The sequence below is a fragment of the Glycine soja genome, chromosome 11 (genome assembly GCF_004193775.1).
Source record: "Glycine soja cultivar W05 chromosome 11, ASM419377v2, whole genome shotgun sequence".
Lineage (NCBI taxonomy): Eukaryota > Viridiplantae > Streptophyta > Magnoliopsida > Fabales > Fabaceae > Glycine > Glycine soja.
The window spans coordinates 50022533-50050363 of record NC_041012.1 but is presented as its reverse complement, the minus strand read 5'-3'; the positions used below and the strand labels follow the sequence as shown (position 1 = coordinate 50050363).

The window sequence follows — 27831 nt, the reverse complement described above, 5'->3', positions numbered from 1 at the left end:
CTATAATCTCATGAAAACAAAGGCCTATAATATGTTACGCTGGAGATTCGATCCAATCTGGAATTAATCCGAAGATATTTTCAGAGTAGTGCTTTAGGTAATTTTCTAATTTTGTCAGATATAATTTAAAATTTAATTTTGGCACACATGCTTCTTCTTCTTCTTTTTTTGCTGAATTGGCACACATGCTTTATTGTTAGTTAAATACTGCATTTATTCTTTTTTTTTTTTTGGTAATGAATACTACATTTATTCTTGTCCGTCATTTTTTTAGGTTGAGAGAGGTTTAGACCTAAAAAATCCCCACCAATTTCAGCGGAAAAATTTATAGTGGAATTACATATCTCTTACCTACCAATTACCTAAAAACTGGCTTGGCAGGAGTGGAAGGCCGATCAGGTGAGGCAATAACCTATTTTTTATTGATGTATGCATGCACATTAAGCTTAAAATAATATAGTAACATGAATGTGATTTAATTATGTTGTTCTTTCTGTTCATGTTATATATCTGGTTTTTATCTGGTGCAATTTTTAATTCTTTGGAAACAAGTGAAAGACAATAACCCGATAGCCGTTTTACAGTTGTTATTAACTTATCATTAACGAAAGACAATATCTTGTGCTTTTTTAGAACTTGGTGTGTTGTCTAATGAATTGCATTGATGATCATCATACTGAAACACCAAACCCAGAAATAGAGCCATTTTAATGTAAACACTGCAGAAAGATCATGTGTTTGCAGAGTTTTCGTCTGACTATTTGTTTTAAAATCCTTATTTTAGTCTTGGAGATTAGATTTAACAGATGTTATTGTTTTTTTCAGCTCACTCACGTGATTATCGTTCCATCCGTGAAGGAATATGGATCGGGGGTTCACTATACTTCATACCTGTTCCTAGATCAGATTCATATCCTCATCCATCCATATGTGTAAAGTAGTGCAGAACAGTCACAGGTGAATTCCAGACTATGTCGACATCATAACAGTTGTTTTGGAATTCGGTTCTGCATTTGTCAATGCAATGTCTTTAGCTACGAAACAACAAGATATCCAGAGGTTGATGAGGATGATCTATGTGGTGCCACAACTTCTATTATGTTTGTGCTTTCCATGGTACAAGCACAAGGTTTCAGTTTCCTAGCAAGCTTCAACAACATGGTAGATCATGATGTGGTGGAAAGCATTGGGAACAAGGCAAATGCTCCAAGCTGGTTTGCCGTCACATTTGCCACCGTGGGTGTTGCTTGCTCATGCCTCAGTTTTATCATTCTCCATCATGCCATCATACAGAATCTGGAGAAATTGCTCGTCAACGTTCATTCTCAGCCACCTCAGTCATCTCTTGAAATTGTCACTGTTGAAGCTGTTTTGATGTTATAGTTAAGGAAGTACTTTATGATATTCTGAGGTCTAAACTTAGTACTTTAAAGATATACCAGTTTGTTGGTTTTTTTCTGAATATACCAATTTGTTAATTTTAAACATTCCTCTTATAAGGAGTGTTAATATAATATTTTTAGATGTTAAGAGAATATTAGTGTAACATATAAGATGTTTGTTTAATGTTTTCTAGCATAAAACGGATTAGTGCAAGAATAAAAAATAAGTATTGTTACGTGAAATTTGAAAAAAAAAAAACTTAGAGTGCAAGTGTATTTTGTTCTATTTTTAACTAATGGCAATTTCTTTTCAAAAATATTAAATTTCAATTAAAAATAGGGATAAAAGAGGATAAATAGAAAGAGGTAGACAATTAAATAAATGAAGTGCACAAATAAAGATAAAAGGATTATAATTTGATATGGTTGAGTAAGAAATATGTTGGCAAGTTGTGAAAATAATATGTAAATTACAATTTTAGGAAAATAATAGAAAGTTTTTTTTTTCTTAGGCACTTTAGACGTGGTTAATATTTTCTTTCTTCTATCAAAAAGAAAAAAAGAAAAAACTTTCTCATCTTCTCCTTCACACCCACCTCGTCTTGATTATCATATCAATTATATTCATGCACCATCTGATACTACTGCAATTTTGTGATTTACGAGCCAAAAGTAAAAGATGTGTAGTTCAATAAATTCAAAAGCAACCGGAAGCACATCTATCCATTTCCATTACATTTGTTGGTTTGGCCATGTCGATTCTATTCTGGTTGTGACCTCTCTTACAGAGGTTACCTGAATGGTAATTTTTTCAAGTTAAAAAATCATTATAAGATAAATCATTAAGTATGCGTTGATATTTCTTTTAGTAAATCAACGTATCTAGTAGAAAGCAATTCATTATTATTTTTCCGTTTACATATTAAACATCCATGCCATTGAAAAACGACACACTAAACCAAGAAGTTAAAATATTTTGGGAGGCATTTGAAAGACCCTATAAAAAAACTTATCTAGACACAAAAATAATTTATGACTTTTAGAAGCTCTTTTTAACTTATTTTGATAAATTTCTTTAAAAAAACTATCAAAATAAGTTATTTACAATCTATTCCAATAAATTTCATAATCAAATCATGACATAAATCCTAACTTATGGAATAAACACTTAACTAAGTTAACTAAACAAATGTCTCTGCATTTTATTCAACTTGGGATGGTGGAAGTAACATTTCAATTGTAAGTTGCCAACTAGGCATTACACAAGCATCATACAGATGGCATTATTCAACTTCAGATGTCTGTATTTTACTTTGATCAATCCTTACAAAAAAAATTGGGGCTCTATAACTTGTCATCTATCAATACAAGAAAATTTCAGAAAATTGGTTATTTCCCAGTAAAACCTGCCCTACATCATGTATATATGTATGTAACCCCAAAGAACCGAAATCCAATAGCTACACTCTGATGGATCCCAGCTCTTGTTTACAAAAATTACTCTAAGCAGTCCCTTCCCTTAGCTCTTCCGTTTCCTATTCTAAGAAAAAGAAAAATAATAAAAAACTATAAAGCAAATATTCGGTTAGAGATACCTTCCATGACCATCGGCAGTGCGATCTTGTTACAACCCCGAAGCCATGGGGAAATGAGCAGGAAATTTTTGTTGCTAGGTCAATATCAAGAAGAATATCATCAAGCAAGCCTAACAACCATAGCCGCCAAATTTGGTTCCGACACTACAAATTCTCATTTTATGCTCCCTTGTGGAAATATCCTTGTATATATTTGCCATGAAACCAGACATGAATATCAATCGTCATCCTCTGTTAAGGAGGCAAATGAAAAAGGCCTGAACTTGTAGCCATCACCATGGTAGAATTTATTTTGAAATTCTACCCAGTGAAGCCGAAGGGCATGAAGAAAAGCACTAAGACTCTCCATCATTAGTAGTATAAAGGCAGTTGCAAAGGCAAAAACGGTTAGCCCCACCAACCGAATGACAAGATTGTCATACCTGTTTAACATGAAACCAGCAACGACATTAATGATTAAAGAATAAGATTAATAAAAAATATAAACGCAACAATGGAATACAAACATTACAGATATAGATAATTTCATCCATGCAGCTCTCAATATATCTAAAATTTCTACGAACTCCAAGTGAAGTAAAAATAAAATATACATAACACGTGGACAATAGTTATACTCCAAATCTTAACAAGGTACCAATCAGAAGCCACTCATCCAAACTAGCTGGTGGCTGATGCAGTATGCATTAAAGGTAGAACCAGTATTTATTACAATTATTCCATCAGCCAGAATTTTCATGATGATTACATTATAAAATAAAGGTTTAAACTTTAAATATACTTTTGGTTCTTGTATTATACCCTTTTTTTGGTTTTGGTCCTTATATTTTAAAATGGTCCTTGTAATTTTTTATTATTATTTTGAAGTCCTTGTCATTTTTGTCCTTATAATATATCTATTTTTTGGTTTTAGTCCTTAAAACATTTTGTTCATTTTGAGTTAGGCCCTTCGGAAAAAAATGGTAGGGACAAAAAGCAAATTATTCACATATTATAAGGACAAAAACAAAAAACGAGTATTTTACAAAGACAAACAAAATAGCAAGGATAAAAAAAATTACAAGGACCATTTTAAAAACATAACTTTATAAGGACCAACTTTTTTTAAAAAAAATGGTATATTACAAGGACCAAAAGTTTATTTAAGCCTAAAGAAAATCACAAACACGTTATCTTCTACTAAGGGAAGCACATTTATTTGTTAAATATTCCAATAATGCTAAACAATACTGAAAAATCTCAATAAAAAGGTTGAAAGTAATAAAAACACATTTTATAAATCAAACTTACCCCCAAGCAAGAAGCAGGACTTTTTCATAGAAAACAGTAGAAAGTTCTGAGTGAGCCAAACTGCAATTGGTAACAAAATCAGCCAAGGAACAAAAATCCATAATATAGGAATTCATTGCGATGAAAGAGAATCATGACTGAGCAAACCTTAATGCCCAAAGACGAAGATATGATGCTGTATTAGAAACTGAACCTAGAACAAATTCAATGGCATGGATCATTTGATGAACAAAGACCTCACTGAAATTGAATTCTTCATGATGATGTTGTCTGGCAGAATCAGGCTCAGCCTCAAGATCCACCTCAGAGGTATTCAGTATACCATAACTACGACCTTGAAACCTCTGTACAATGTCATCAGGATAATAGATTAATAATCTTGATAAACTCCTTATCATCACCTCCTTAATTATTAACTGCAATAAAAGTATGGAACAAAGACAACTATAGCCAGAAAAGCTGTCCACGTAACTGACAGGAGTTATAAGTAGTTTAGCACTAAAGCATATTCATTCCAAAGAAAATCAATCTTATAATGGTTCTCAAGAAGAGTTGATTTTTAAAAACCTTATGCAGTATTCACAGTCAAAAAGAGGAAACTCAAACCACAAGCACATGTACACATAGGTCCAATAAAGTGGTCTGGCTGAATAAAATTATAAACTTTCAAGCAAGAAAACCATACACAAGACAGGTGAAAGTGGCACCTCAGTATGAAGCTTCTTTAGTATAAAAGGTTTTGGAAAGAGCATCCATGGAACTGCAATTACAGCCAAAAGCAATAACACAATCTGCACATCAAAAGCAGTAATTCGGAATGATGAAAAAACAGGAAACATAATTTGTAGTATTAAGCAACAATGTATAAAAGAACCAGATTCATACTTGAAGAGGTCTTTGGCCCCAGAACAACTGATTCTCGCCAAGATTGTCTGTGGGGCTTAAAAACATGTATATCATTACATGATAAAGGTCTGCTTGAGAGCCAGTACACCACTTGATAACAATGAGAAGGGAAAGATACCCAAATAGACTGTTAAGGAAAATCATCTGTGGCACAAACTGGTACCTAATAGCAACATAAAGAATAAGTTAAATCAATTACCAAAAGCATAGCATAATAATAACTTCACAGGTCAGACAGAAGAGTGGGACACCTTATATCCAGTGAGTTTCGAAAGAAATGAGCATTAAAATAACTCAATACAATCCCCAAGTTCATATGTGCCACACCAAACAGAATGGACATCTTCATCTTCAAAGAGTTTAGGAAAGGCAATTCTGATCGACTTCCACGCCAGCTGGGATCTACACCAAACGGGTATGGATCTTGGTATTTGATTAAGCCAATAGTATGTGCATCCCTGATAAAAGGTGAAGAATGATGAAACATCACACAGCACCAATGTTAAAACCTTGTTGCTTACCAAAAAAACAAGAACTTGCAAAATAGGTTCCAAAATGTTAATTCTTAGCCAATACAAATACTCAAATACACCTAACTTAAGTAAAAAAAAAAAACTTCAATCTTTTTCAAACTAGTTTAATCTCTTGTTGCATGTGCTATGCACAGTTTGATAAGTTATCAAATATCTATTAAAATAAAACATCATCAAGAATTTTTTTCAGAGAATTCCAGCAAAAATTTCAATCTCAAAATGCATTTCATATGTTAAAGTTTACATCAATTCTATGTACAAAAAGAGTAAATTAATACAAACAAATTAAATATTAAAGAAATAATACTAAAAAAAATTGTTTAACTAAATATCACATGATATAACCCCAATCCAATGACATGTATTTCATAAACCCACAAAATCATCATCAACACAGAAACTTTGATGTGAATGATCACATACAAAATGAGCATGGAAAAACCATCCAAATGTATGGAAAAACTGGCAGGAAAAAATCATTTAAATGGCTGGAAAAACATAGCAAGAAAAAATATTCAGATGGAAGAAAACATGCAAATAGACAGAAACAATAGGTGGAAAAAATGGTAGGAAAAAACCATTCAAATGGGTGGAAAATAGGCAAAAAAAAATGGAAATGAGTGAAAAAGATGGCAGGAAACAATCATTAAATGATAGGAAAGATAGTCATGCAAAAGAGCAGGAAAAATGGGAGAGGGGGGGGGGGGGATGAGCAAGAAAATGAATGAACCGTCAATTATATATATGTGTGTTTGTGTGTGTATCATGAAAGGAAAGGGAAATGTATTGCATCAATATGTAAGCCATTATATAACTAGATATTAAGACAAAAAACATTTAACCAACACCAAAATCATAGACTCAAAGAGACAAATAGAACACCTGCATGAACTATCGCGGCATTTGTAAGCTGATGCACCAAATATGTGAAAAGGAACAGAAAAAAATTCATTGTAGATTAAGCCACAATAGATTGAAAATAGTGCCATTAGAAGAAGCACATAGCGGCCACCAAATAGCATCTCCATAAAGCTTCCAAGTTTCTGGCAGAAAATAAAAAAAAAAAAAATTGTTAGGTATTAAATGCAATGCCAAGAACAGAATAAAAGTAAAGATATTTTGACTCTCTACTTGCACCTGTATGGACTATTTTAGAATTATTTCAATTTTCAAGATATTTAAGGGTAAAGAAATACCTAGCATCCAAAAAAACAAAATCCACCTTGTAGCTAAATCATACTGATAGAACCTGGTATTCACACTGGAATAACAGGGAAATCATAGAGTAGTTCTCTACATACAGTAACAGACACAAGATGAATAACAGAGTAATGGAAAAACAGAGATAAAATCAGATAAGTAATGCTACTCTGCCCCATGCCAAACCCTCCCAGAATCCCCTTACACATTTTATGCCTATTCTGATTGTACTCCCTCCCTCCCTGCCTCATATTCCCTCCACTCGCAATAATTTCCACACTCCTTTCACCACTGATTTGCCACCGCCTGTCCATTCTGCTAGGCTGCTCCTCTCTAACAAACTCCACCATAATTACCATCCTGCCCTTATGATTGCTGCTCCTCTTTTTTCTTTGGTACACCAAAACTGGAGGCTTACTGGGCCCAAAAATGGGGATTTGATCGCCATACTAAACACTAAATACTCAGCAGCTAACATATAAAGCTTCATTAACATTATTCTTTGAACACCAACCACAACGATGCAAGTTAAAGTTAGAAGGAAAAGGAACATTCAAATGTGATATATCTCAACTAAATTTTTTTATCAACAAAGATGAACCACAATATATCGCATTCCCCTTATATATGTTTGGCTTGATCCTTCCATCATCATCATCAACATTACTTTGGGTGCATTTCCATTATTATTTTATTGTAATACAGTTGGACTGAATTTACCTGTGTGCTGAGCTTGTTTTCACGTGCTATAAGAACCAATGCTCCTAGCAACAGGCAAATTCCATGACCCCAGTCCCCAAACATCAAAGCAAACAGGAAAGGGAATATAACAGTTGTGTAAACTGCAGGATTTGCTTCTTGGTATCTTGCAACACTGCCAAGTAAAAGGGCCAATTAGGAATCTAATCAGTTGTCATGAATTTATTATATAGCGAGAATAAATAGCTAGTAAGCTAGATAATTTGTATCCACCATGGTACAACCCTAGAATCAATCCAGAATTTTTTTTTAAAAAAAAAAAACCTTCAACCAATATAAACATACCATAGTAATACCACATGATTTAACTGCTAAGGAAGTTTTGAAACCCCTTGGACAGAAATTCAGATCCACAAACAAGTTTAAACTTTAAAAACAGAAAAAGAGTGGAGAAAGGAGACAACTCTCACACTTTCCTGTCTGCAAATGTTATTTTTGTACAGTACAGAGATGAGTTAATATACAAAGCTTTGTTATCCTTCTTCACTTATCTAAATGCACTCAAATACCCACCTATAAGACAATTCTAATTTGTTGACTTCATTGGGAGATTAGTAAAACAAACTTCATTAGAAATATACTATCAAGAACTCAGAGATATAGGTTTATTTCACTGAAAGTTAATCTATTCAAGAAATAAGCACTACATGTTAGAGGTAGAACACACACTAGCATATCACACAATTTTCTAACTTCAGGTAAAACAATGCACTATAAAGCACTCCTAAAAATTACTTCAAGACATTTAATAATTCATGTTGTTGCTAGTAAAGTAACTAAACACTGCCAATATTAATTAGGCTCACCCGTATGCATCAACAATTTCTTGATAAGGATTTGTGAAAGTGTTGGTCCTAAAATATGTAGGTGGTGATTCCACTGCATCCATTGGATGGAGGATTATGCCAACTTGAGAATTGCTATCGAAAGTTGCACGTTGCAGTGCCTCCTGCATCTGGGAAATCATTAAATGCAGGCTCTTTATTAGATAATGTTACATTGAAGATGTTTTCAATTCCTCAAAAATTTGGGAAATAAAAAAATACCTGTGTTTTTGCAAACAGAGGACACCAGCCCTCTCCAACAAGACATTTTTTTGTGACATCAAAGTTTAACATGTTCAGCGTATCATACACAGCCTTCTCTCTTCTTACCTAGGACAAGGTGATAAGGATAAGATCTATTGGTTCAAAATAGATATCCATTACTTCTACATGTTGATCAGATATTAGGATTGATATGTAGTTAAAACACAGTCAGAATAAATATCTCACACAACAAGACACAAGAAGCAAAATCTTACCATGTTCATCCATTTTGCTAGATGGTCTGCAACAGAAGCTAGAGCCTTGTTTCGGTGCCTAATCCCAGCTTCCAAAGTTGCCTCTAAGTCCGTAAGACGTGATGAAACCTGTACCCAAAAATAAACTTTTCAACCATAAGCCACATATTTCCAACTCTCCATATTTGTAGTCACAAAAGGTGAAACATAAATCCTCATCGGGAACATAAAGCATAAGGTACAGTTGAATTCAATTGAATATAAAAACTACTTTTATCACACACATACTATCTGATAATCCTGAATGGTATATTGCTTGAAAAGATCCCTTGAAAAAAATTGATGGCAAAACATACCAAAAAACTAAAGAGTATCTAAACAAAACTTCTTGGATTGCAAAACAAGATCCCTGGATAATTAGGTACAAGTATGCCACTAATAAAAAAACAAGGCTGTAGTTCAAGAGCAATGCTATAAGTTCCAAAGTATTTAGCTTAACAACAACAAAGTCTTATCCAACTAATGAGGTCGGCTACATGGATCACATGACGGCATTCGGCACGGCTAAAAACCAAAATTTCAAAATTATTATTGAAGTGTTTAGCTTAAACAACAGCAAAAATATTCTCTTGTCAAACCTGTAGCAATAAAAAACCCAAATTTATTTTGAGTACACTTTGCCCATATGTCATAATGAAAAAATAAACATAATTGATGAGACCAGAAATAACATCTTGCTAAGCAAGCACACTCACCTCTCTAGTTATTTGCCTCTGCTTACTAATATCTTCAGGAACAGGATAACAATTTGCACCAAATGCCTCACAAATTTTCAGAATCTTGGTTCTTGCTTGTTCCCCAGAGAAAAACACAACAAACACTGTTTTTTCAATCTGAAAAAGGAAATCACTGGGGTCTGAGTCATTGTGCAGATAAAGAATACATCAATGGGAATATAAACCAACAGGGAACATGATAGCTCAAAATGATAAATGCAGATTGAAAATGGAAAAAAGGAAAAAAAGATCCCAATTATCAATATTCTTAGAAGTAATAAGAAGGAAGAAAACCATATCAGCTGAAACAGGATCCATGATTTGTTCATCAGCCGGTGCCAGATTGAAAAGCATATTGCCTCTCGTAGCACGAAACAACATCCTTTCAAACCTAAGAACCTTGGATTTACAAATAATCCCACTGATAAATCTTAAACCAGACGAGTTTGATGACTGAGGCCTCATTTCCTGTCATATAAACAATTTAGAATAGTGCACTTACTGGATGAAATAAATTTTAAAAACTAGTAACAGTATATGCACTTATGAAGGGTGATAAAGGATGCTACAACAAACCTGTTCAAGCAAAGATACTGTCTCAACATAGGCATCATTTGAATATACATTCTCTCGTAGTTCTCTTTCATCTAAAACCACACGGCTATGATTGGAAACAAGAAAACCACATGCCTGAAATTTACCCAAAAAAACAATATGGTGAATACATGGCAGAAGGCATAGAGGAAACATTTTATTCATTAAAAGAACAGGGTGCATTCATGAACTAAAAACAAATACAGAATTGGAATTTGATGGAAACATTAAAAATTAAAACAGATAAAATAATATAAAAATAAATAACTAATGCTAAATTATGATCAGAAAGACCATTTTTTACTAACTGAACTTTAAAGGGGACATTAATGTAACCAAAATAACAGGAAACACAGAGACACCTTCAGTACTTTAAAATTAACCTGGCTGGAATATGCTTAACAAAAAATATACCTTTTGTAATACAATTTTGAATTCTAGGAGTTCATTATAGGATTGCCGAAGTTTGTCACTATTAGAGTTCATTTCAATCAGCTCATGTTCATGTTCAGCAAGTTGTATCTGGCAAAAAGAAAGCCAACAAAAAACTATATTGTCAGATTTAAGAGTTAAAATCCTCAAGCAAACTGGCAACCGCTGAGTGTTATTGTTGATAACTTGACAGCATGTAACTTGAATTCTAACCCTAAGACAATAATCATATCTGAGAAAAAAAAATGAAAAATAGAAAGAGACCTCTAAATCCTCCAAGTCTATATCGGGTTGCAATTCAGTACGAGAAGAAGACATTAGACCAGCTTTACTGATTTGATCCTTGAAGAATCGTAGCTTTCTTGACATTTCTCCACATCGCTTTACCTGCCAAAAGAGAAATGCAGTTAATATTAGTAATAAGGGTAAAAAGAAAAAAATATTATCCCAATTATTGAAGAGACTAGAGGTTGTGAAATGTTTGAGGGCTTAACCCACTCAGCTGATCTATATTTATATAGACTTAAAGAATAAATACAATGTGAAATTTACAAGAATATTAATGAAGTTCTAGTACCTATGTACATGCATGTGAATTCCTAGATACATGAATATGTGACTACTTAGGTACATTAATAACTATTCTTTGTTGGAACAACTCCCCATACAATGTATGTAATTCCAACACTCCCCCTCAAGTTGGAGCATATAAGTCAAATGCTCCAAGCTTGGAACAAATATTTTGAATTCTTAGTCCCCTTAGAGATTTTGTAAAGATGTCTGCTAGTTGATCATTAGAACTAACGAATTCAGTAATAACTTCCTTAGAAAGGACTTTCTCCCAGACAAAATGACAATCAATCTCAATATGTTTAGTTCTCTCATGGAATATTGGATTAGAAGCTATATGTAGGACTGCCTGATTATCACAACATAGCTTCATTTGTTGAATAATTCCAAACTTCAATTCTTGAAGAAGTTGTTTAATCCAAATGAGCTCACATGTGGCTCCATCCATAGCTCTATATTCAGCCTCTGCACTAGACCTTGCAACAACATTTTGCTTCTTACTCTTCCATGAGACAAGATTTCCTCCAATAGACACACAATATCCTGAAGTGGAACGCCTATCAAAATGGGTGATCCTGTCCAATCTGCATCGCAAAATCCAACTATTTGAGTGTTTCCTTTGTCTTCATAGTGTAGTCCTTGTCCTAGGGTCCTTTTAATGTATCTCAAAATTCGAATTACTGCATCCCAATGATCATTATGAGGAGATTGCATGAATTGACTCACCACTCCAACTGCAACGGAAATATCTGGCCTTGTAATAGTGAGGTAGATAAGTTTCCCAACCAATCTCCAATATCTTTTAGGATCAGAATAAGGCTCCCCCTAATTGGGTAGCAATTTTTGATTTGGATCCATGAGACTATCAATTGGTCTACAATCTGACATACCAGTTTCTTTAAGTATGTCTAACGCATACTTCCTTTGAGAGATGATAATCCCATCTTTTGACTGAGCAACTTCATTTCCAAGAAAATATTTAAGTTTTTCCAAATCCTTAGTCTGAAAATGACTAAATAAATGTTCCTTCAGTTGAGCAATTTTTTCTTAGTCATTTCCTATGATGACTATATCATCTACATAGACCACCAAGTAAACACATCTACTTGATGAGGTATGACAATAAAAAAACTGAATGGTCTGCTTCACTTCGTTTCATCCCAAAAGCCTGAACAACTGAGCTGAATTTTTCAAACCAAGCTCGTGGGGATTGTTTGAGTCCATAAAGAGACCTCCGAAGTTTGCAAACCAAGCTAGACTCCCCCTGAGCAACAAATCCTAGTGGTTGCTCCATATAAATCTCCTCTTCTGATTTCCCATGTAGAAATGCATTTTTAATATCTAACTGATACAGTGGCCAATGACGAATAACAGCTATGGCAAGAAAGAGTCGAACAGAAGTAATTTTAGCCACAGGGGAGAAAGTATCTCCATAATCTAGGCCATAAATCTGGGTATAACCTTTGGCTACCAATCGAGCTTTGAGGCGATCAATCTGTCCATTGGCCCCAACTTTTATAGCATATACCCATCGACAGCCCACAGGTTTCTTTCCTGGGAAAGAGGAACTAGCTCCCAAGTACCATTATACTCCAAAGCCTGCATTTCATCAATCATGGCTTGTCGCCATCCTGGATGATCAAGTGCTTTACAAAGATTTTTTGGAAGAGAAACAGAAGATAAAGAGGAAACAAAAGAATGGTACGAAGAAGAGAAACGATGATAACTTAAGAAGTTATAAATAGGATAAGGATTACGTGTAGACCGAATACCTTTCCTAAGAGCAATGGGCAAATTAAGATTCTCTTCGGGTAGGTCCATGGTCGGGTTGTCTGCTGGAGTAAGACATGATTCAGCTGGTCTTTCATTACCTTCAAGTTCTGCGTCAGGAATTCGAGGACAACGTCGATATACGATGGGTGATCTTTGAGTCTGCTCAAGTGGAGGATTGTCAGGAATATCTATGGTAGAATCTACAGTTGACTCTGATTCTTGCAAAGAAGGTGATGGACCAAGATAGGGAATAGGAAAAACTTCTTGAAGAGTATTGGACTCAACCATGGAGGGAGCAAAGTATGGTTTTTCTTCAAAAAAAATTACATCTGCAGAGATATAATAACGATTGTGAACAGGAGAGTAACATCGGTAACCTTTCTGTAATCTGGAATATCATAGGAAAACACATTTGATGGCTCGAGCAGCAAGCTTATCAAGACTTGGAGACAAGTTATGAACAAAACAGGTGCATCCAAAAATACGTGGATCAACATGAAACAATGGTTCTTTAGGAAACAAAATAGAATGTGGTATTTTATTTTTAATAGAGGAAGAAGGCATCCGATTTATCAAAAAACAGGCTGTCAAAACTGCATCACCCCAATGCCGGACAGGTACATTGGCATGAAGTAATAATGTCCGAGCAGTCTCAACAAGATGTCTATTCTTCCTTTCGGCAATGTCATTCTGTTGAGGAGTATGAGAACAAGAGAACTGATGGAGAATGTCCTGCGCTGACAAAAAAGAAGAAATAGCAGAAGAAAAATATTCCTTCGCATTATCACTCCTAAGGATCTTAATTGTCTTACCAAACTGAGTTTTAATTTCATTAATAAAAGAAGTGAGAATGGACAAAATTTCATATTGCTCTTTCATTAAGAAAACCCAAGTGCATCGAGAAAATTCATCAATGAAAGTAACAAAATATCTATAACCTATAGACGTAACATGACTAGAACCCCATATATCAGAGTGAATAACCGAAAAAGGGGAATCAACACGACTTTCAACATGCCTAAAAGAAGAACGGACATGCTTTCCTAGTTGACATGACTCACAAAATAGGTCCTTTATTTTTTCAAGGCTCGGAACCATTATTTTTAATTTAGATAAATGTGGGTGTTCCAAACGTTCATGAAGGAGCTTTGGTGATGTGGCAGCACTGCAAACCCAAGAAAGATTAGGCTTGAGGTAGTAAAGACCATGAGATTCATGTCCTACACCAATCGTTCGACCCATACCACGTTCCTGTATGACAAAGGAGTTAGCATCAAATGTTACTGAACAATTACAAGAACGAGTAAGCTAACTAAGAGATATTATATTGAAAAGACAACCAGGTATGAGGAAAACAGAGTTTAAAGACAAAGAAGAAGTGGGTGATACATGGCCAATTCCTGTTGTTGCAACTCTAGAACCATTGGCTAAAGTAATGAAATGAGGAATTTTAGGAGGAAAGAGGGATAAAAATAAAGAACTATTACCAACAATGTGATCAGAAGCACCTGAATCAATTATCCATGGACTTTGATTATTACCAGATTGGGAAATGCAGGCAGTGGAGTTATGACTACTTATAGAAGATGATGTTTGAGATTCCTTGGCAGCTTTTAGCTGGAGATACTCTTGATAGTCAGCCTTCGAAAACTTTATCTCAGATGTTTCAGACTTTGAAATATTCACCGATTTTCCGGGGAATCCGTGAATAGAATAACAAGTGTCTTGTGTGTGACCCACTCTCTTACAGTAAGAACATTGAAGGCAACCTCCTCTTCCAGCTCGTCCTCCTCGGTTTCCACGACCACCTCGTCCCCCTCGATTAGATACCCTGGTAGAAGTTTCAATACTATCAACTGAATTTCCTCCTATTTTTGGTGAGGGACTTGAAGGAGCCGGGTAATTAAATTCTTTAGAGAAGGAACTTCTTGGCCAGTTAAGACTTGGTCACGAATATGATCAAAATCGGGATGCATCCCACGTAGTACCAACACCATATATAGATTATCAAGTTCCGTCTTTATGTCTTCAAGTTTATCGGCTTCCAATGATAATTTTAACTCCTCCACTACAGATTGGGCTTTCAAAGCATAGGCAACCATGTCATGATCAGTTTGTTTAAGAGTGGTCAATTTCTGAGCAGCATCATACAATTGTTGAATGTCATTAGCAAAAACACTTTGTGTCTTTTTCCAAAAAGAATAACAAGTTTTGAAGGCTCTGAAATTTGTCAATATAGTTGGCTCAACAGACTGCCACAAGAGAGCACAAAGTTGATAATCAAATTTCTTCCACTGCTCGCGTTTGTCTTCTGAAATCTTTTCTGAGGATTGCTCTAGATGTTCATGATAACCTTGGTCAAGAAACCAAAGTTCAATAGAGGCTGACCATGCTAAATAATTTTTTCCATTCAATTTTTTTGAAGTGATTGTTGGTGTTCCAGAGATAGAGAAGGCAAGACTATCAATTTTCTGAGAGTCTGAAGCCATTTCAGCACTTGTCAAAGAGTTGTCTAATCGAAGAATTGATCACTTAGGAAGGAAGAGGAGAGGCCAGCGATTTTTGGTGAGGGTGACCAAGGCGGCCTTGGATAGTGGGCAGGTCAGTGGAAAGGACTTTTGGATATTGAGGCTGTTGTTTGGACAAAGGGACAAAGAGGGGACTTTAGGTTCTACTGACCAGATGCAGAAACCTTTAAAGAACAAACAAGGTGGCTCTGATACCATATTGAAGAGACTAGAGGTTGTGAAATGCTTGAGTGTTTAACCCACTCAGTTGATCTATATTTATATAGACTTAGGGAATAAATACAATGTGAAATTTACAAGAATATTAATGAAGTTCTAGTACCTATGTACATGCATATGAATTCCTAAATACATGAATATGTGACTATCTAGGTACATTAATAACTATTCTTTTTTGGAACAATTACCCATACAATGCGAGGAACAACTCCCCATACAATGTGTGTAATTCCAACACCAATCATGATTGTAACAGTAAATCCAATCCAAATATAAATTAAAATAGGCAACAAGCTCTGCACCTCTGCACAATTTCTATAAAAGATAGCCCACCAGAAAAAAGAAAATCTAACTCTTCCCCCAAAGTTGAACATACTTCTTCAGTATTTTAAAATCAAAATTTGACGATTGAGGTATTATAATCTGATTCACGTGAAGTAACCTACTATATTAATTATGCCTTTTTAATTATATTTTTTCAAAACAAATCAAGTTATAAATTCAGTCATAGAAGGACATGGTATAACAACTTAAAAAAATTGCCTGCATAATAGAGAACTCTCAAATCCCAACTGCAGACTAATATACACATTATACGAATAAGCTACAGTTTCAAAAAATTGTGAAGATTCAAGGTATTCAGAATGCGACAGGAATTCTCATTTGTGCAATGAAGATTACCTGATTAACAAATGTTCTCTGAAAGGGGCTTTTATCAGCATTTAACTGCAAACAAGAAAACAGTGCCCATAAGAACTGCAATCATGACAGACCATAGAAAACATTTACACCCGCAACATCCAATCAATAAAATTTAGAAGGCCAAAAAGTATTTCTACTATACAAGGAGGGAAAAAATTTAGTTTGAACTTTGAATATTTCTTAAATGGCCATCAAAATTGCACCCAAAATATCTTTATAAATAGGAACACAGAATTGTATATGATATATGATATTACAAAGATGCAGCATTGAAAAGTCAAAAAATATCCCCAAGCGTTTGAGAGAATAGAAAAGAATTGGAAAACTAACATAATTCCTTTTTTAAATCCAGCATATCCAATAATGCACAGCCTAGATCTTGAACTCAAAAGTGCTACAACTCTCAAGACATATACCAATTCTCACATGTTGCGTGGACAGATCTCTACCAGTTTTAAACCAACTACTGAACGAGAGTCCTCTTATAACATTCTAAAACAGATGCTAATGACATATACTAATAACAACAACAACAATTCTAAACAAAAATAGTCCCTGACACAATAAGACGTGAGTAATGAACATAGTCAACCATAAGTGAAACCATTATGTTCTGAATTAAATTACTACAGGAATTCAGAGTTAACTACAGCATTTGAATACGCATTGACATGATCTAACTTAACAGGGAAGCCAATTAAGAAGGTTTCAAAAGAGAGTAGTGATCTACTAGGTGGATGCAAGTTGGAACCCGAACTGCAGTCATCATATCTGAACCAAATTATACAAGAATTAACTGCCTTCAACAAGGAAGAAGAAACATCATAGCTTCAGAACCTAATTATCAAAAACTTATCTAAGTTATCTTATCCACATTTTACGTGTTCCATAATCCATATAACCGGCATTAGACTCAAGAAGCCTGCAATGCAACTAAATTCACACCTCCTAAGTTTCAAACCATAATTACATTCAACATTTCAAGCCACACGTCATAAGATCATTTAGCACGAACAGCTCAGCACGAAGGATCCAACATCCGAATCAACAACACTAGCTCGTCAACAAATCCGCGCAGCAGCAATGGATTTCTTCAAATCTGCATTCAATATTGAATCCTGCAGTGCTGCATTTTCGTCATTCCTAGACGCACGCCCTCAATTCAACAAACACTCGAACAAAATAACCAACTAATACAAGCTACGCAGTAACGCAGGCAAGCACAAACACAAAAACTGCACACTCAGCTCAAAGAACACCTCGAACACGAAATCAAAGAAGAAAAGAAGCGAAGGAAAATCGGAATCTAGAAGAAGCGAGGTTGGATCAGGAAGAGAACTTACGTCGCGGAATTGGAGAAGGCCGAGTTCGCCTAAATAGGAGATGGCGCGGTGCGCGGACTCGGCGGGGATGATGAGCTGAACGAAGGTCATCTTCTCCGACCGCATCAGATCCATCGGCGGCAAGTTATCGATGAACTGCTCCATTTTCTCCAGAAAATGGATCTGAACCGCGTTTAATTTCGAGAAAAGAAGAAGAAGAAGAATACTCTGCTTTCAGTTTCCCCTCCACGACTGCAATTAGAATCGGAACATTTCGGTGTCTCGCAAAAGTCTGTCGAAAATATTAAAAAAAATAAGTGGGACAAATATTTATATATATATATATATAAGCGGTCGTTGTTCTCAGTAAAAATTCCCCAACCTTGTCCGGTACGAATGCACAGGGTGACGGTGCGGTCATATATCATAATTTAATGGCTCTGTAAATGTGATTTTGGCCGTCAATGGCGTAATGCGTAAATGTAAAGGATGACTTTCATTTTATTAATTTGAAAAAAATAAACATGTTATGTATGTTAATTTTTAAAATTTGAAAATAATTATGACTATGAATTTTATTATGTATTGTATTTAAAAATGTGTTTGGTTATATTTTAATAATATTTTTTAAAAATTTTAAATAATGATTAATTGCATATATTCAAAATTTAAAACAGACGTCAATATGTGTGTGAAAATGACTAAGATGTTTTGGTGTGGATTCAAAGCTAAGTCACTTTTGTTTTTAGTTTATTTAGAACTCTGTACTAGTTTTATGTTTATGTATTGAATGAAAATGTAAAGTTGAAACAAGCAATTCAGTTATATGTAGTCCATTATATAGCCCATATCAACGCATCAAAAAATATTAGCCCATATCAAGTACCATAGCGAAATTATATTACTGGGGTTCATAAGTTTCATTTTTTTTTATGGGAAACAAATAACAATACAAGAAGAGGGTAGAAAAAGAGGATGCAAATGATCTCTAGACTTATTAGTCTTTTTTTATACTGAAGACTTTTTCTTTTTCCTGAAAGACTTATTAGGTATATACATAAGAATTATCACATTTATAAATACGTACACTTTACCATAAAAAATTTTAAAAATACATCTACTCACTCTCAAGTACTAATATGAAAATAGTTTTGTGTAAAAATTAAACCACCTATTACTAAAATTAATACCATTGTATGAAAGACCATGTTCCACTTAGAACAATTTTACTAATAAATCTCAAATTAAGATTTTAGATCACTTTTTGATAAACTTTATAGCGTCATGTAAAATTGAAGATCTTGTCAGATTTGTTTCATTTTTTTCTTTAATAATAAATCTCACATTAAGATTTTAAATAATTTTTTATAAGTTTCGCATAGACCTCACTCTTAAATATATTTTTTTCTCTCTCCTATTTTCATTTATGTCCTTCAATCTCTCTCCTCTTCTTTTTTTTCTTTTTTTTTTCCTCCCTCTCTCCTAAGCCCTTCTTTTTCTTCCTTCTTCCTGTGGCCCCCTTCTTCCTTCTCCTCCGCCGTGGACACGACCTCCATCCCCCTTCCCCTTCGTCGTGAGTCTCCCTTTTCCCTTTCGAAACTTCGTCCCAGCCTCTTTCCCCCATGCTGGTATATGTATTTTTTTTTTATGGTTTGTTGGTCTCTGGTTCCTCCCCCGGCTGATTTCTTCTTTATCATTATTTTATCTCCTCTTCTTGGTCTCTCCCGCGTTTTGTTGTTAGGGAGAGAGTAAAAAAATTATTTTTTTTAATAATGTATATATCTTAATGATTCTTTTACAATAACTCATTTTCCATGCTAGAGATCTGTCCAACTCTTTTATTGGGAGATCTTATGAATCTTAAGCTAAAAATCCTTATTTAAGATCTAATATTAAAGTTATTCTTAGGCCCATGTTCTTTTCCAACAGTTACTATGTAATGTTACAATCTATCTTTTGAATTAGAATCCGCAAATTGCTCTAACAAAAAAAAAAAAGGATTGGACACATATTACTATTAGATTGATAACGATTATAATTGACTACTATATTATATTAAATTTAGATTGTAAAAACCAAAACAACATTAATTTTAGATAGTATATTAATATTAGAAATAATGACTATTGATTGGTTTCTTTCAGATTTTAAATGTCAATGTATGCATGCATTATATTAAGAAAGTCAAAAGGAAAATTTACTTATTTTAAGTGCCTATAAAATTGCATCCAAAAGAATAAAATTAACTGAAATTATATCTGTTTGATTTTTACTTATAACGAATATAATATTTTAAAATTATATACACAGAATTGTTAGTTTATTTTATTTTTAGTTCTATCCTCTTTAAATTCCAAAAAAAAAAACTTTAGTTCTATCCTCTTATTTCTCTTTTTCATGTCATCTTTGCATTCTTTTGAAGACTTTAAGTGATTTTTCAGAGTGAATAGTTGACGCCAAATTACTGAAGTAATAGTAGATAATTAATATTGTCGTGCAATTCTTTTCGTTTCCAAGTTCTATTATTTTTTATTATGTTTTATTTACTTTGCAAAATTATTTCATTAAAAAAATTGTTGCTTTTTATTTTATTTTATTCTTATACTTTGTAGCGATGAAAAATGTTAAATAAGAAGCATGAATCTGGTTTTAAAAAATTAAGAAAAAAGAAAAAAGTTGATAATTTATATTATATTAAATCTCAATATTTTTTTTTGTCCTTAGGCCTCAAAATTTCTAAACACAATCGTGATTGTATGCATCATGCATGAGTTGGTAGATTATATATTTTCCGCGTCATTGTACACCAAACCCTATTACTGAAATGGGATATACAATTCATTAATCAAATTAAAATATGAAAGACGTCCATGTAAGCATGTATGACACTTTAACTTCCGTCGCTGAAAAGACCTAGTCAACTTCATTCTAATTTAATGTCACCCATTCAACAGGACACGATTTGTTATTGGGTTAGTTTCATGGAAGATTGGAAGAACAATGATGCGTGCGTGAATATAAGACCATTAGTGCAAGTTAAAGATGCATGATGAAAATTATGAGCTATCGCTATAAGGACATAAGTGAAGGAAAAGAGAAAGGGAAGGGGGATTATATTGTGAGTTGTAGCATAATATTTGTGAATATTTTGGAAGAAAAAAAAGTTTATTATCCATGATCAGATCAATGTCAATCTTTAATTTCTTTTTCTTTTTTTGCTTTAAGTGCTCCAACGATTCAGATCACCCGTCATGTTACTTAAAACTACCAATAAACTTTGTGTCCACCTATGAACTACCTAAAAGAAAGCTTTTGAGAAAATTAAACGCTCTTTTCTTTGTCACAACTCAGTAATATTTGAATTATCTATCCAAACATGACGTATTTAAAAAAATATGTTTAGCTTGTAAAAGAATTTTTCTAAATAATTTAGCAAAACCAAAACATGAATACTTATTACGTTGTTTTCAATTTGATTGGTTGAAAATATTGTTAAATATATAATATTAAAATTATTTATGTATCTTTGTACATTTTTTTAGATTATTGATTCGTGGTATAGTTTTTATTAATAAAAACTCCTTAGCACGAGATAGCTGAATTCGTGTTTTTTTTTTTGCGAGAAGAAATGAATTAGAAACATAATATAGAAAACCATCTTTGTATGTTTACTTAATTATATCAGGATTCTTTATTTTGAGAAGTTGTTTTTTATTTTAATTTTATGTTTTCATTTTTTTAATTATAAATTATTACTTTTTTTTTCAATATGTTTCATGTTTTCAAATATTTATACTAGAAATTAAAAAAAAAAACGTTTCTTAAAAGACAAAAAACATAGTCATAAAATAAAATATGTTTCATTTTTTTTTCGAAACCAAAAAATCTGAAGCCCAAATCGGTTACTAAAATAAGCATGGGCCTGTTTTTAGAGGCCTGATACGTAAAGCCCATGAGACAACGAACATGCTTTAGGCCTGGCTAGGTCTTCTCAATACGTTTTCACCGTATCCCAGCCAATCCAAAAGAAATGGAGGACAACATTTTATGTTATTTAAAATTATAATAAAATTTAGGCTAAAATACTTTCCTTATCCTGTTTTTTCAAATTTTGTGATTTTACTCATCTTATTTTTTAAATTCATACATTTTATCTTTCATTTTTAAAAAATTCACAATTTTAAACTCATTTTTTAATTTAAACATTTCATTTCTCACTTTTTAAAAATTATATGATTTTAGTTTATTTTTAAATTTCAGAATTAATTATGTATTTTTCTAATAAATTAAAATAATTAGTAATTAAATAATTAAAAAATATTTGTTAAATGAATAAAAAATAAAGACATGTTAGATAATTTTACATAATATATAGATCAATATTTAAAATTAATCATAAGGACTAAAATTGTAAAATTTTTAAAAATAAAAGATAAAATGTCCCAACTAAAAATTAGGAAAATTAAAATCACAAATTTAAGAAAATAGAAAAATAAAAATTATATTTTAGCCTAAAATTTTATGAAATTATTACCTTATTAGTTTTTAAGATGATATTTTTTGAAATAAATTTTAATATAAAACAATAATTATTTAAAAATATATACAGTTACCAAATTTTTGAGTTATGGGCAAGTAATTAAATATATCATTTTATATTATTTTACGCTTATCACCTAATTTAATTAACAGTAGTTTTACTAGGCACTTTTTGTTTATTTAGCTAGCTTATTAGCTGTAAGTTTTAATATTTCAGTCAGTTCATTTCCTAGTTTTATGGAACGTATCTTTCACGCAGCGATCGAATTTATAAGCTCCTAACTTTTTTTTTTTTTTTAATCTCGTTATCTTTATTATAAAAAAATATCTTTAAAACTCTTAACACTTTTTTCACTCTTACCCTCACACTCATCACATGTCTTTTTTTTCATAATATAAGATCATCAAACTTTATCATATAAACCGATCTATATCATCTTACTACATTTAATAAAATCGTTATAATATTATCCTATTTTTTTAGGTGACAAATTATTTAGAGTACATTAAAATATAAAATATATAATTATCAAGTTTTAACTTAAAATGAAAAAATTAAATATACTCTTTCATATATATCATTTTATTCTTATTAGTTACTTTAGCAATTAAATTTAACAAATATTTTCAATTAAATTAACTAGCAAATACACTTTCAACTCCTAATTTATAACCTTTTTTTTAAATGAACTTCTAACTTGTAACAATTTATCAACAAATTTTACCAAACACACATAAAATCAAATGAACAAAACCCACATCGCATTATGATTTGCATTCGATAAAGTTGCCGCTTGAATAAATAGCAAATAGTCAATAAATCACAACCCAGTTGTTCTTAAATTAGAATGCAATTTCACGTTGCTGGCACTGGCGGCATGAGTGCATTTTATGTTAGAAAATGATATCGCTAGAACATAGTGGAGCTAGCATAACATTTTTTGAATGAGCTAGGATTTTAAAAACGAATTGAGACAAGTGCGTGAAATTAAGCACTTCTGTAATATCTGTATTCTGTAAGCATTATATATTTCACTTAACATTTCACAACCTTTTCAAAATTCTTATGAATAAAATATTGTGAAACGAACAACATACGAACGCATGCACGGCTTACGAATTTTGAACTGACGCAAACAAAATCCCATAAGAAAATAACGATGAAAACAACTTGCACCGACACACATCAATATCCGTTTTCTTAAGACTCGTCGCATATCAACAATAATATATTCTAAATTCTCTGTTGAAATAATTGGTGTATGTAAAATTGTTGGATTCGTGGCATTATCACGACCGCGTTGATAGGGAAAACTTGCTGATGAAGACTAGCCCCCCAAGGACCCAACCCCACCCCACCTTTATTTCTTTTCCCATTGAAAACTTCTCCATTTGTCTTCTTTACTTTGCATTATCGCATAATGAATTTAGTGCGGTTTGTCTAAGTTAAAAATATATTAATATAATACACTTTTTAAAACAGTATTACTATATTTATCTTTAAGTATTAAAATATTTTAAAGTTTGAAGTTTTCTTGGTATTTGAGGTTTCAGCAAATGAACAGATTATTATTTTGGAGAAAAAAAGGGTACTTGGTGTCGAGTGACATGTCTTGCATGGCGAGCATTTTCTCTTTTACGTGTGCGTGCACCAGCCAGTATGGCAGTAGCCACGTTGAAAATATGGGATAAGTAATTACCAAAAGGAAACGAGTTTGGAGGTTGTAATTGGAAGTTAACAATAATGATCAATAACGGAGATGATTATAACACCGCTTTGTTTTCGTGATCATGACTATGAGAGTATTCAACTATTTATTCATCATTTCATCATCACCTAACTCCTGAAGCATGATGTGTACTCTCTTTGGGAGGAATAATCTAAAACGTAAAATAATTAAATCTTATATTTTAGGTTTATTAATAAAAATATATTTTATTAGTATTTCTAAAGTAAAAAATACCATATATTAATAAAAATATTAAATATGTCAATAAAAAAGTTCACATATTTAATGTAAAAAATTTCTTTTAAAATTTTCTTTAAATCTTCCTTATCGTTAGGTCATCCCTGCCCCTAAGCCTTGATGCGCGTGTATTGCCTCCATCATTTTGTTCACGTGGCAATTATCATCATTCACCAAACAACCCTACTATCTTTTCTGATAATACTACGTGGTTTTGTTTCATTGGAAGATTGGTTTAAGTTTGTTTTAAACAAACAAATGTTCATCTTTACTCATCATTAAGAATTTTTTTAAAAATAAATATACTTTTTTTTTTAATTTATGGTTAATTCTAATTAGGAGTGAGTCAAAGAAGTTTAACTCATTTTTGAGAAAAAAAAATATAAATTATTATATCATCAAAATCAATCATATTTTCATGACTCACACAAATATTAATTATTCGTCTCAGATTTAATTTTCATGCATATGACGACCAGGTCATATCGAACATGCATATATAAAGGATCTAATTAATTATTTTTATATAAGTAAAATAAGGATAAAATGTTACATAAAAGTAATTAAAACTAAAAATTAACTGAAGCAGCTTGAAATTATCAAAAAAGAAAAATACGCATAGATCTCTCAGTTATGTAATAAGTATGGAATATATCTTAATATATATTTCCAACATTATTTGTTTAATACTCTCAACACATTAAATACATTTATATTTTTATAAAGAAAAAATATAGAAAACAATTATAGGGGAATATACATCATGTCCATTTTTTTTTCACCAATAATATTTTTCAACCGATAGATGGAGACTATTTTTTTTTATAATGTAAAAATTATTAAAGTAAAATTTGCCATATGTTGTTCTATGTTCTTTCCTCGTAATATAAACTGTGATACATTGGATAGCCGTAGTTTTGGTGGCACGTGTTGGGTACACATTTTCTATCATCTTGACCAACCCGCCTCTCGCCGACAAACCAAATCTCCTCGCCGATATCATGCCTCCCACTCCCACCTCCACTCTCAATACAGGTTCCTATTGGATCGTATCAGCAAGGAGGAAAAAACGTACCTTTTATTAAATACCATATAAATATATCATTTTTATTTAATCGCCGATAAACATAACTATATTTTATTCAATACAAGAGGATTTAAATTCTTTCTTTTTACATTATTATTAGATTTCAACGAGAATATGACAGCATAAATGAACTAAATTCATATTTAAACATGCTAATGATTATCTTTCCAAGCTAGTTAACATTAAACAATTAAATACTTACTAAAATATTATTTTATAAGTACTTTTATGGATAATTAATAACTCTAATTATGCTGGGTGAAAAACTACTACGTACTACTACTACTACAAAATCGTCAATCCCGTCTCATCCTCACCCATTGGTATTGACTCTGTCCGTTACAGTTTTTTTTTGTTCCCAAATTTAGTTTCAAGCATACACTGTTCTACTTCCACTTCCACACTCATTAGAGCGTGGATATAATAAAATGTTCAAATTTGGTCGTGTTAGTAACTTAGTACAGTTATATTAAAAGTTCCTATCGGTGTAAGTAAGAAAAATGATGCACTACTGCACTAACAATTGAATTTATTAGAATATTTAAGTAATATATTTGATGATGATTTTGGTTTTCAATTGGAAGTGTTAAGATTTCTAGTTTATATTCACACACGTAGATTTTGTAGATTTAAGAAGTAGCATAATTAACTTAAAAGAAGAAGTGGTATAATTATTTTATTTTTATAAAATTACATATATTATTTTACAATAAAATATTTTACACAACTACACATTAATGATTCAAACTCAAAATTATCAATTTGTGCCATAGTCAATCTAAACATTAATAGCAGAAGTGCTAGGAAGTAAGAATGCCATATTTAGTTCTCAACGAAAATGCCAATTCAAACAACATTACCGTGTGTATCGTGCCTTGAGATGTTGGGCACAGTTTCCATCACCTAGTCACTTACTTTTACTTTTTCTATATGTGTTTCCTGGACTGAAATAAATTTGACTAGTCAACCAACATATCTGACCCACCCATAAGATGCATGACCCACCATATTTATAATTAATCTTTGATTAACTTGGTTATTTATTTATATTCAACATTAATTGTCGTTATCCATGCAATTACAAACAAATGTTTATGTCAATCAAGCTATTAAAACAACAAACAGACATGGCAACGGGACTCACCCCATATTTGTCTCGATTTTGACAAAAAAAATCTGAGTTGATTGGGATTGGGTCAGAGTCGGATTTTCCCCGATAATTAAAGTTGAGTTGGGGGTTGGAGTTGGGATGAGATAATTAATATTCATCCCGAATCCATCCCGCTAATAATTAATTTACAAAAATATCATTACATATATATATAACACATTAAAACATGAAACTATTAGATTGAATTTTAGGTTAGTGTTGAATTGAATTTTATGTTGTCATGTATAATCTAAAAATATGTTATGATTGTTACTTAAAATTATATTTTTCGTTTTATGAAAAATTATATTTTTAAATAAAATTTTATAAATATGTCAAAAACGGAACGGGACGAAAAAAATCTAATCCCATCGAAAATAAAAATAAGGTAAATATATACCTTCATTATCAAGGACAAGAACGGAAAGTCGGGGCAGGAGTGGAGCAAACAAGACTCGACTCCGCCCCGTCCCATTGCCATGCCTAATAACAAAGGCCGGGTACAAGATTAAATTTTCACGATAAAGCACATTATTAAGAGTGCGAGGTCCAAGCATTTGCTAAGTTACACTAGCAATCTTCAAATGATAATAAAAGCATGAAATCATATTAACAATATTTTTTTTAAAATAAAATAGTATTTATTATTTAATCTCTAGAAATATATGATGCAGATCGTATTAGTCACTATTACTAACCGCTATAAAATAGCCAATTATATTCGGGCTCAAAGTCTTATTATTGTAAAATATATAAATGAAGATAATGAAATTTGAACTTAAAACTTAATACATGCATGTTACTTAAACTTCTTTTTACTAACTCGACTCTAACAGGTTCTCTGAATATGTGTTTTGGACAAATGAATCCTTGCAACAAATATTTTAGACTTGAATTCAGTTATTACAATATAAATTCAAGGATTAAATTAACGGACGAAATGTCTATAAATAATTTAAGAATAATTTTTATTATTTAAGGACTAATTAATATGATTTAAATTATCTTTTAGGAGTTATACTTTATTTAGGTAGTTTTTAGTTAGGAATTTTTTTTCTCATTAAGAGAAAAAGTCAAGTCAGACATTGTTTTAGATGAAGTCTAAAAATTAAGGAAAAAATTTCAAAATATAAGTTTTATAAAAATTAATTAGAACAAAATAACTTAAAAACTGTTAAAAACTCATATCAAATGCTACTAGCTAGTACCTTATTTGAATTTTTCA

The 27831-nt window shown here is 32.2% G+C and overlaps 1 protein-coding gene and 1 long non-coding RNA gene across 4 annotated transcripts; one reads left to right on the top strand and one right to left on the bottom strand.

Moving 5' to 3' along the window:
* Nucleotides 1–1463, top strand: LOC114374315. The gene is made up of 3 exons (XR_003658540.1): nt 1–97; nt 275–399; nt 826–1463. It is a non-coding gene; the product is annotated as an uncharacterized LOC114374315 (long non-coding RNA).
* Nucleotides 1464–2557: 1094 nt separating this feature from the next.
* LOC114376178 (V-type proton ATPase subunit a1-like) lies at nt 2558–18309 on the bottom strand. 3 transcript variants are annotated; one of them, XM_028334144.1, is made up of 19 exons: nt 18246–18307; nt 17885–18155; nt 16521–16565; nt 11014–11136; nt 10732–10839; nt 10300–10413; nt 10018–10191; nt 9703–9840; nt 8969–9076; nt 8712–8819; nt 8472–8620; nt 7627–7780; nt 6589–6749; nt 5425–5631; nt 5153–5336; nt 4975–5058; nt 4415–4611; nt 4268–4327; nt 2558–3399 (listed from the first exon to the last, which is right to left on the bottom strand). In XM_028334144.1, exons 2-19 carry the CDS (start codon nt 18026–18028, stop codon nt 3195–3197), a joined length of 2463 nt encoding a protein of 820 aa, XP_028189945.1. In that variant the 5' UTR covers nt 18029–18155; nt 18246–18307; the 3' UTR covers nt 2558–3194. The 3 variants fall into 3 exon arrangements, with proteins under 3 accessions (XP_028189945.1, XP_028189946.1, XP_028189947.1); XM_028334145.1 differs by lacking the exon at nt 18246–18307 and adding an exon at nt 13092–14343 and having other exon boundaries at nt 17885–17954; XM_028334146.1 differs by lacking the exons at nt 2558–3399; nt 4268–4327 and having other exon boundaries at nt 4495–4611; nt 4953–5058; nt 18246–18309.
* Nucleotides 18310–27831: the final 9522 nt, after the last annotated feature.

What these genes read in the sequence shown, in the direction of transcription:
- LOC114376178 (XM_028334144.1), bottom strand. Translation starts at nt 18,028, where the DNA reads ATGGAGCAGTTCATCGATAACTTGCCGCCGATGGATCTGATGCGGTCG. An exon ending in GAAATTGTTGATGCATACGG is followed by an intron (nt 7,781 to 8,471) that starts GTGAGCCTAATT and finishes TTTACTTGGCAG; the next exon opens with TGTTGCAAGATACCAAGAAG. An exon ending in AAAACAAGCTCAGCACACAG is followed by an intron (nt 6,750 to 7,626) that starts GTAAATTCAGTC and finishes ATTTTCTGCCAG; the next exon opens with AAACTTGGAAGCTTTATGGA.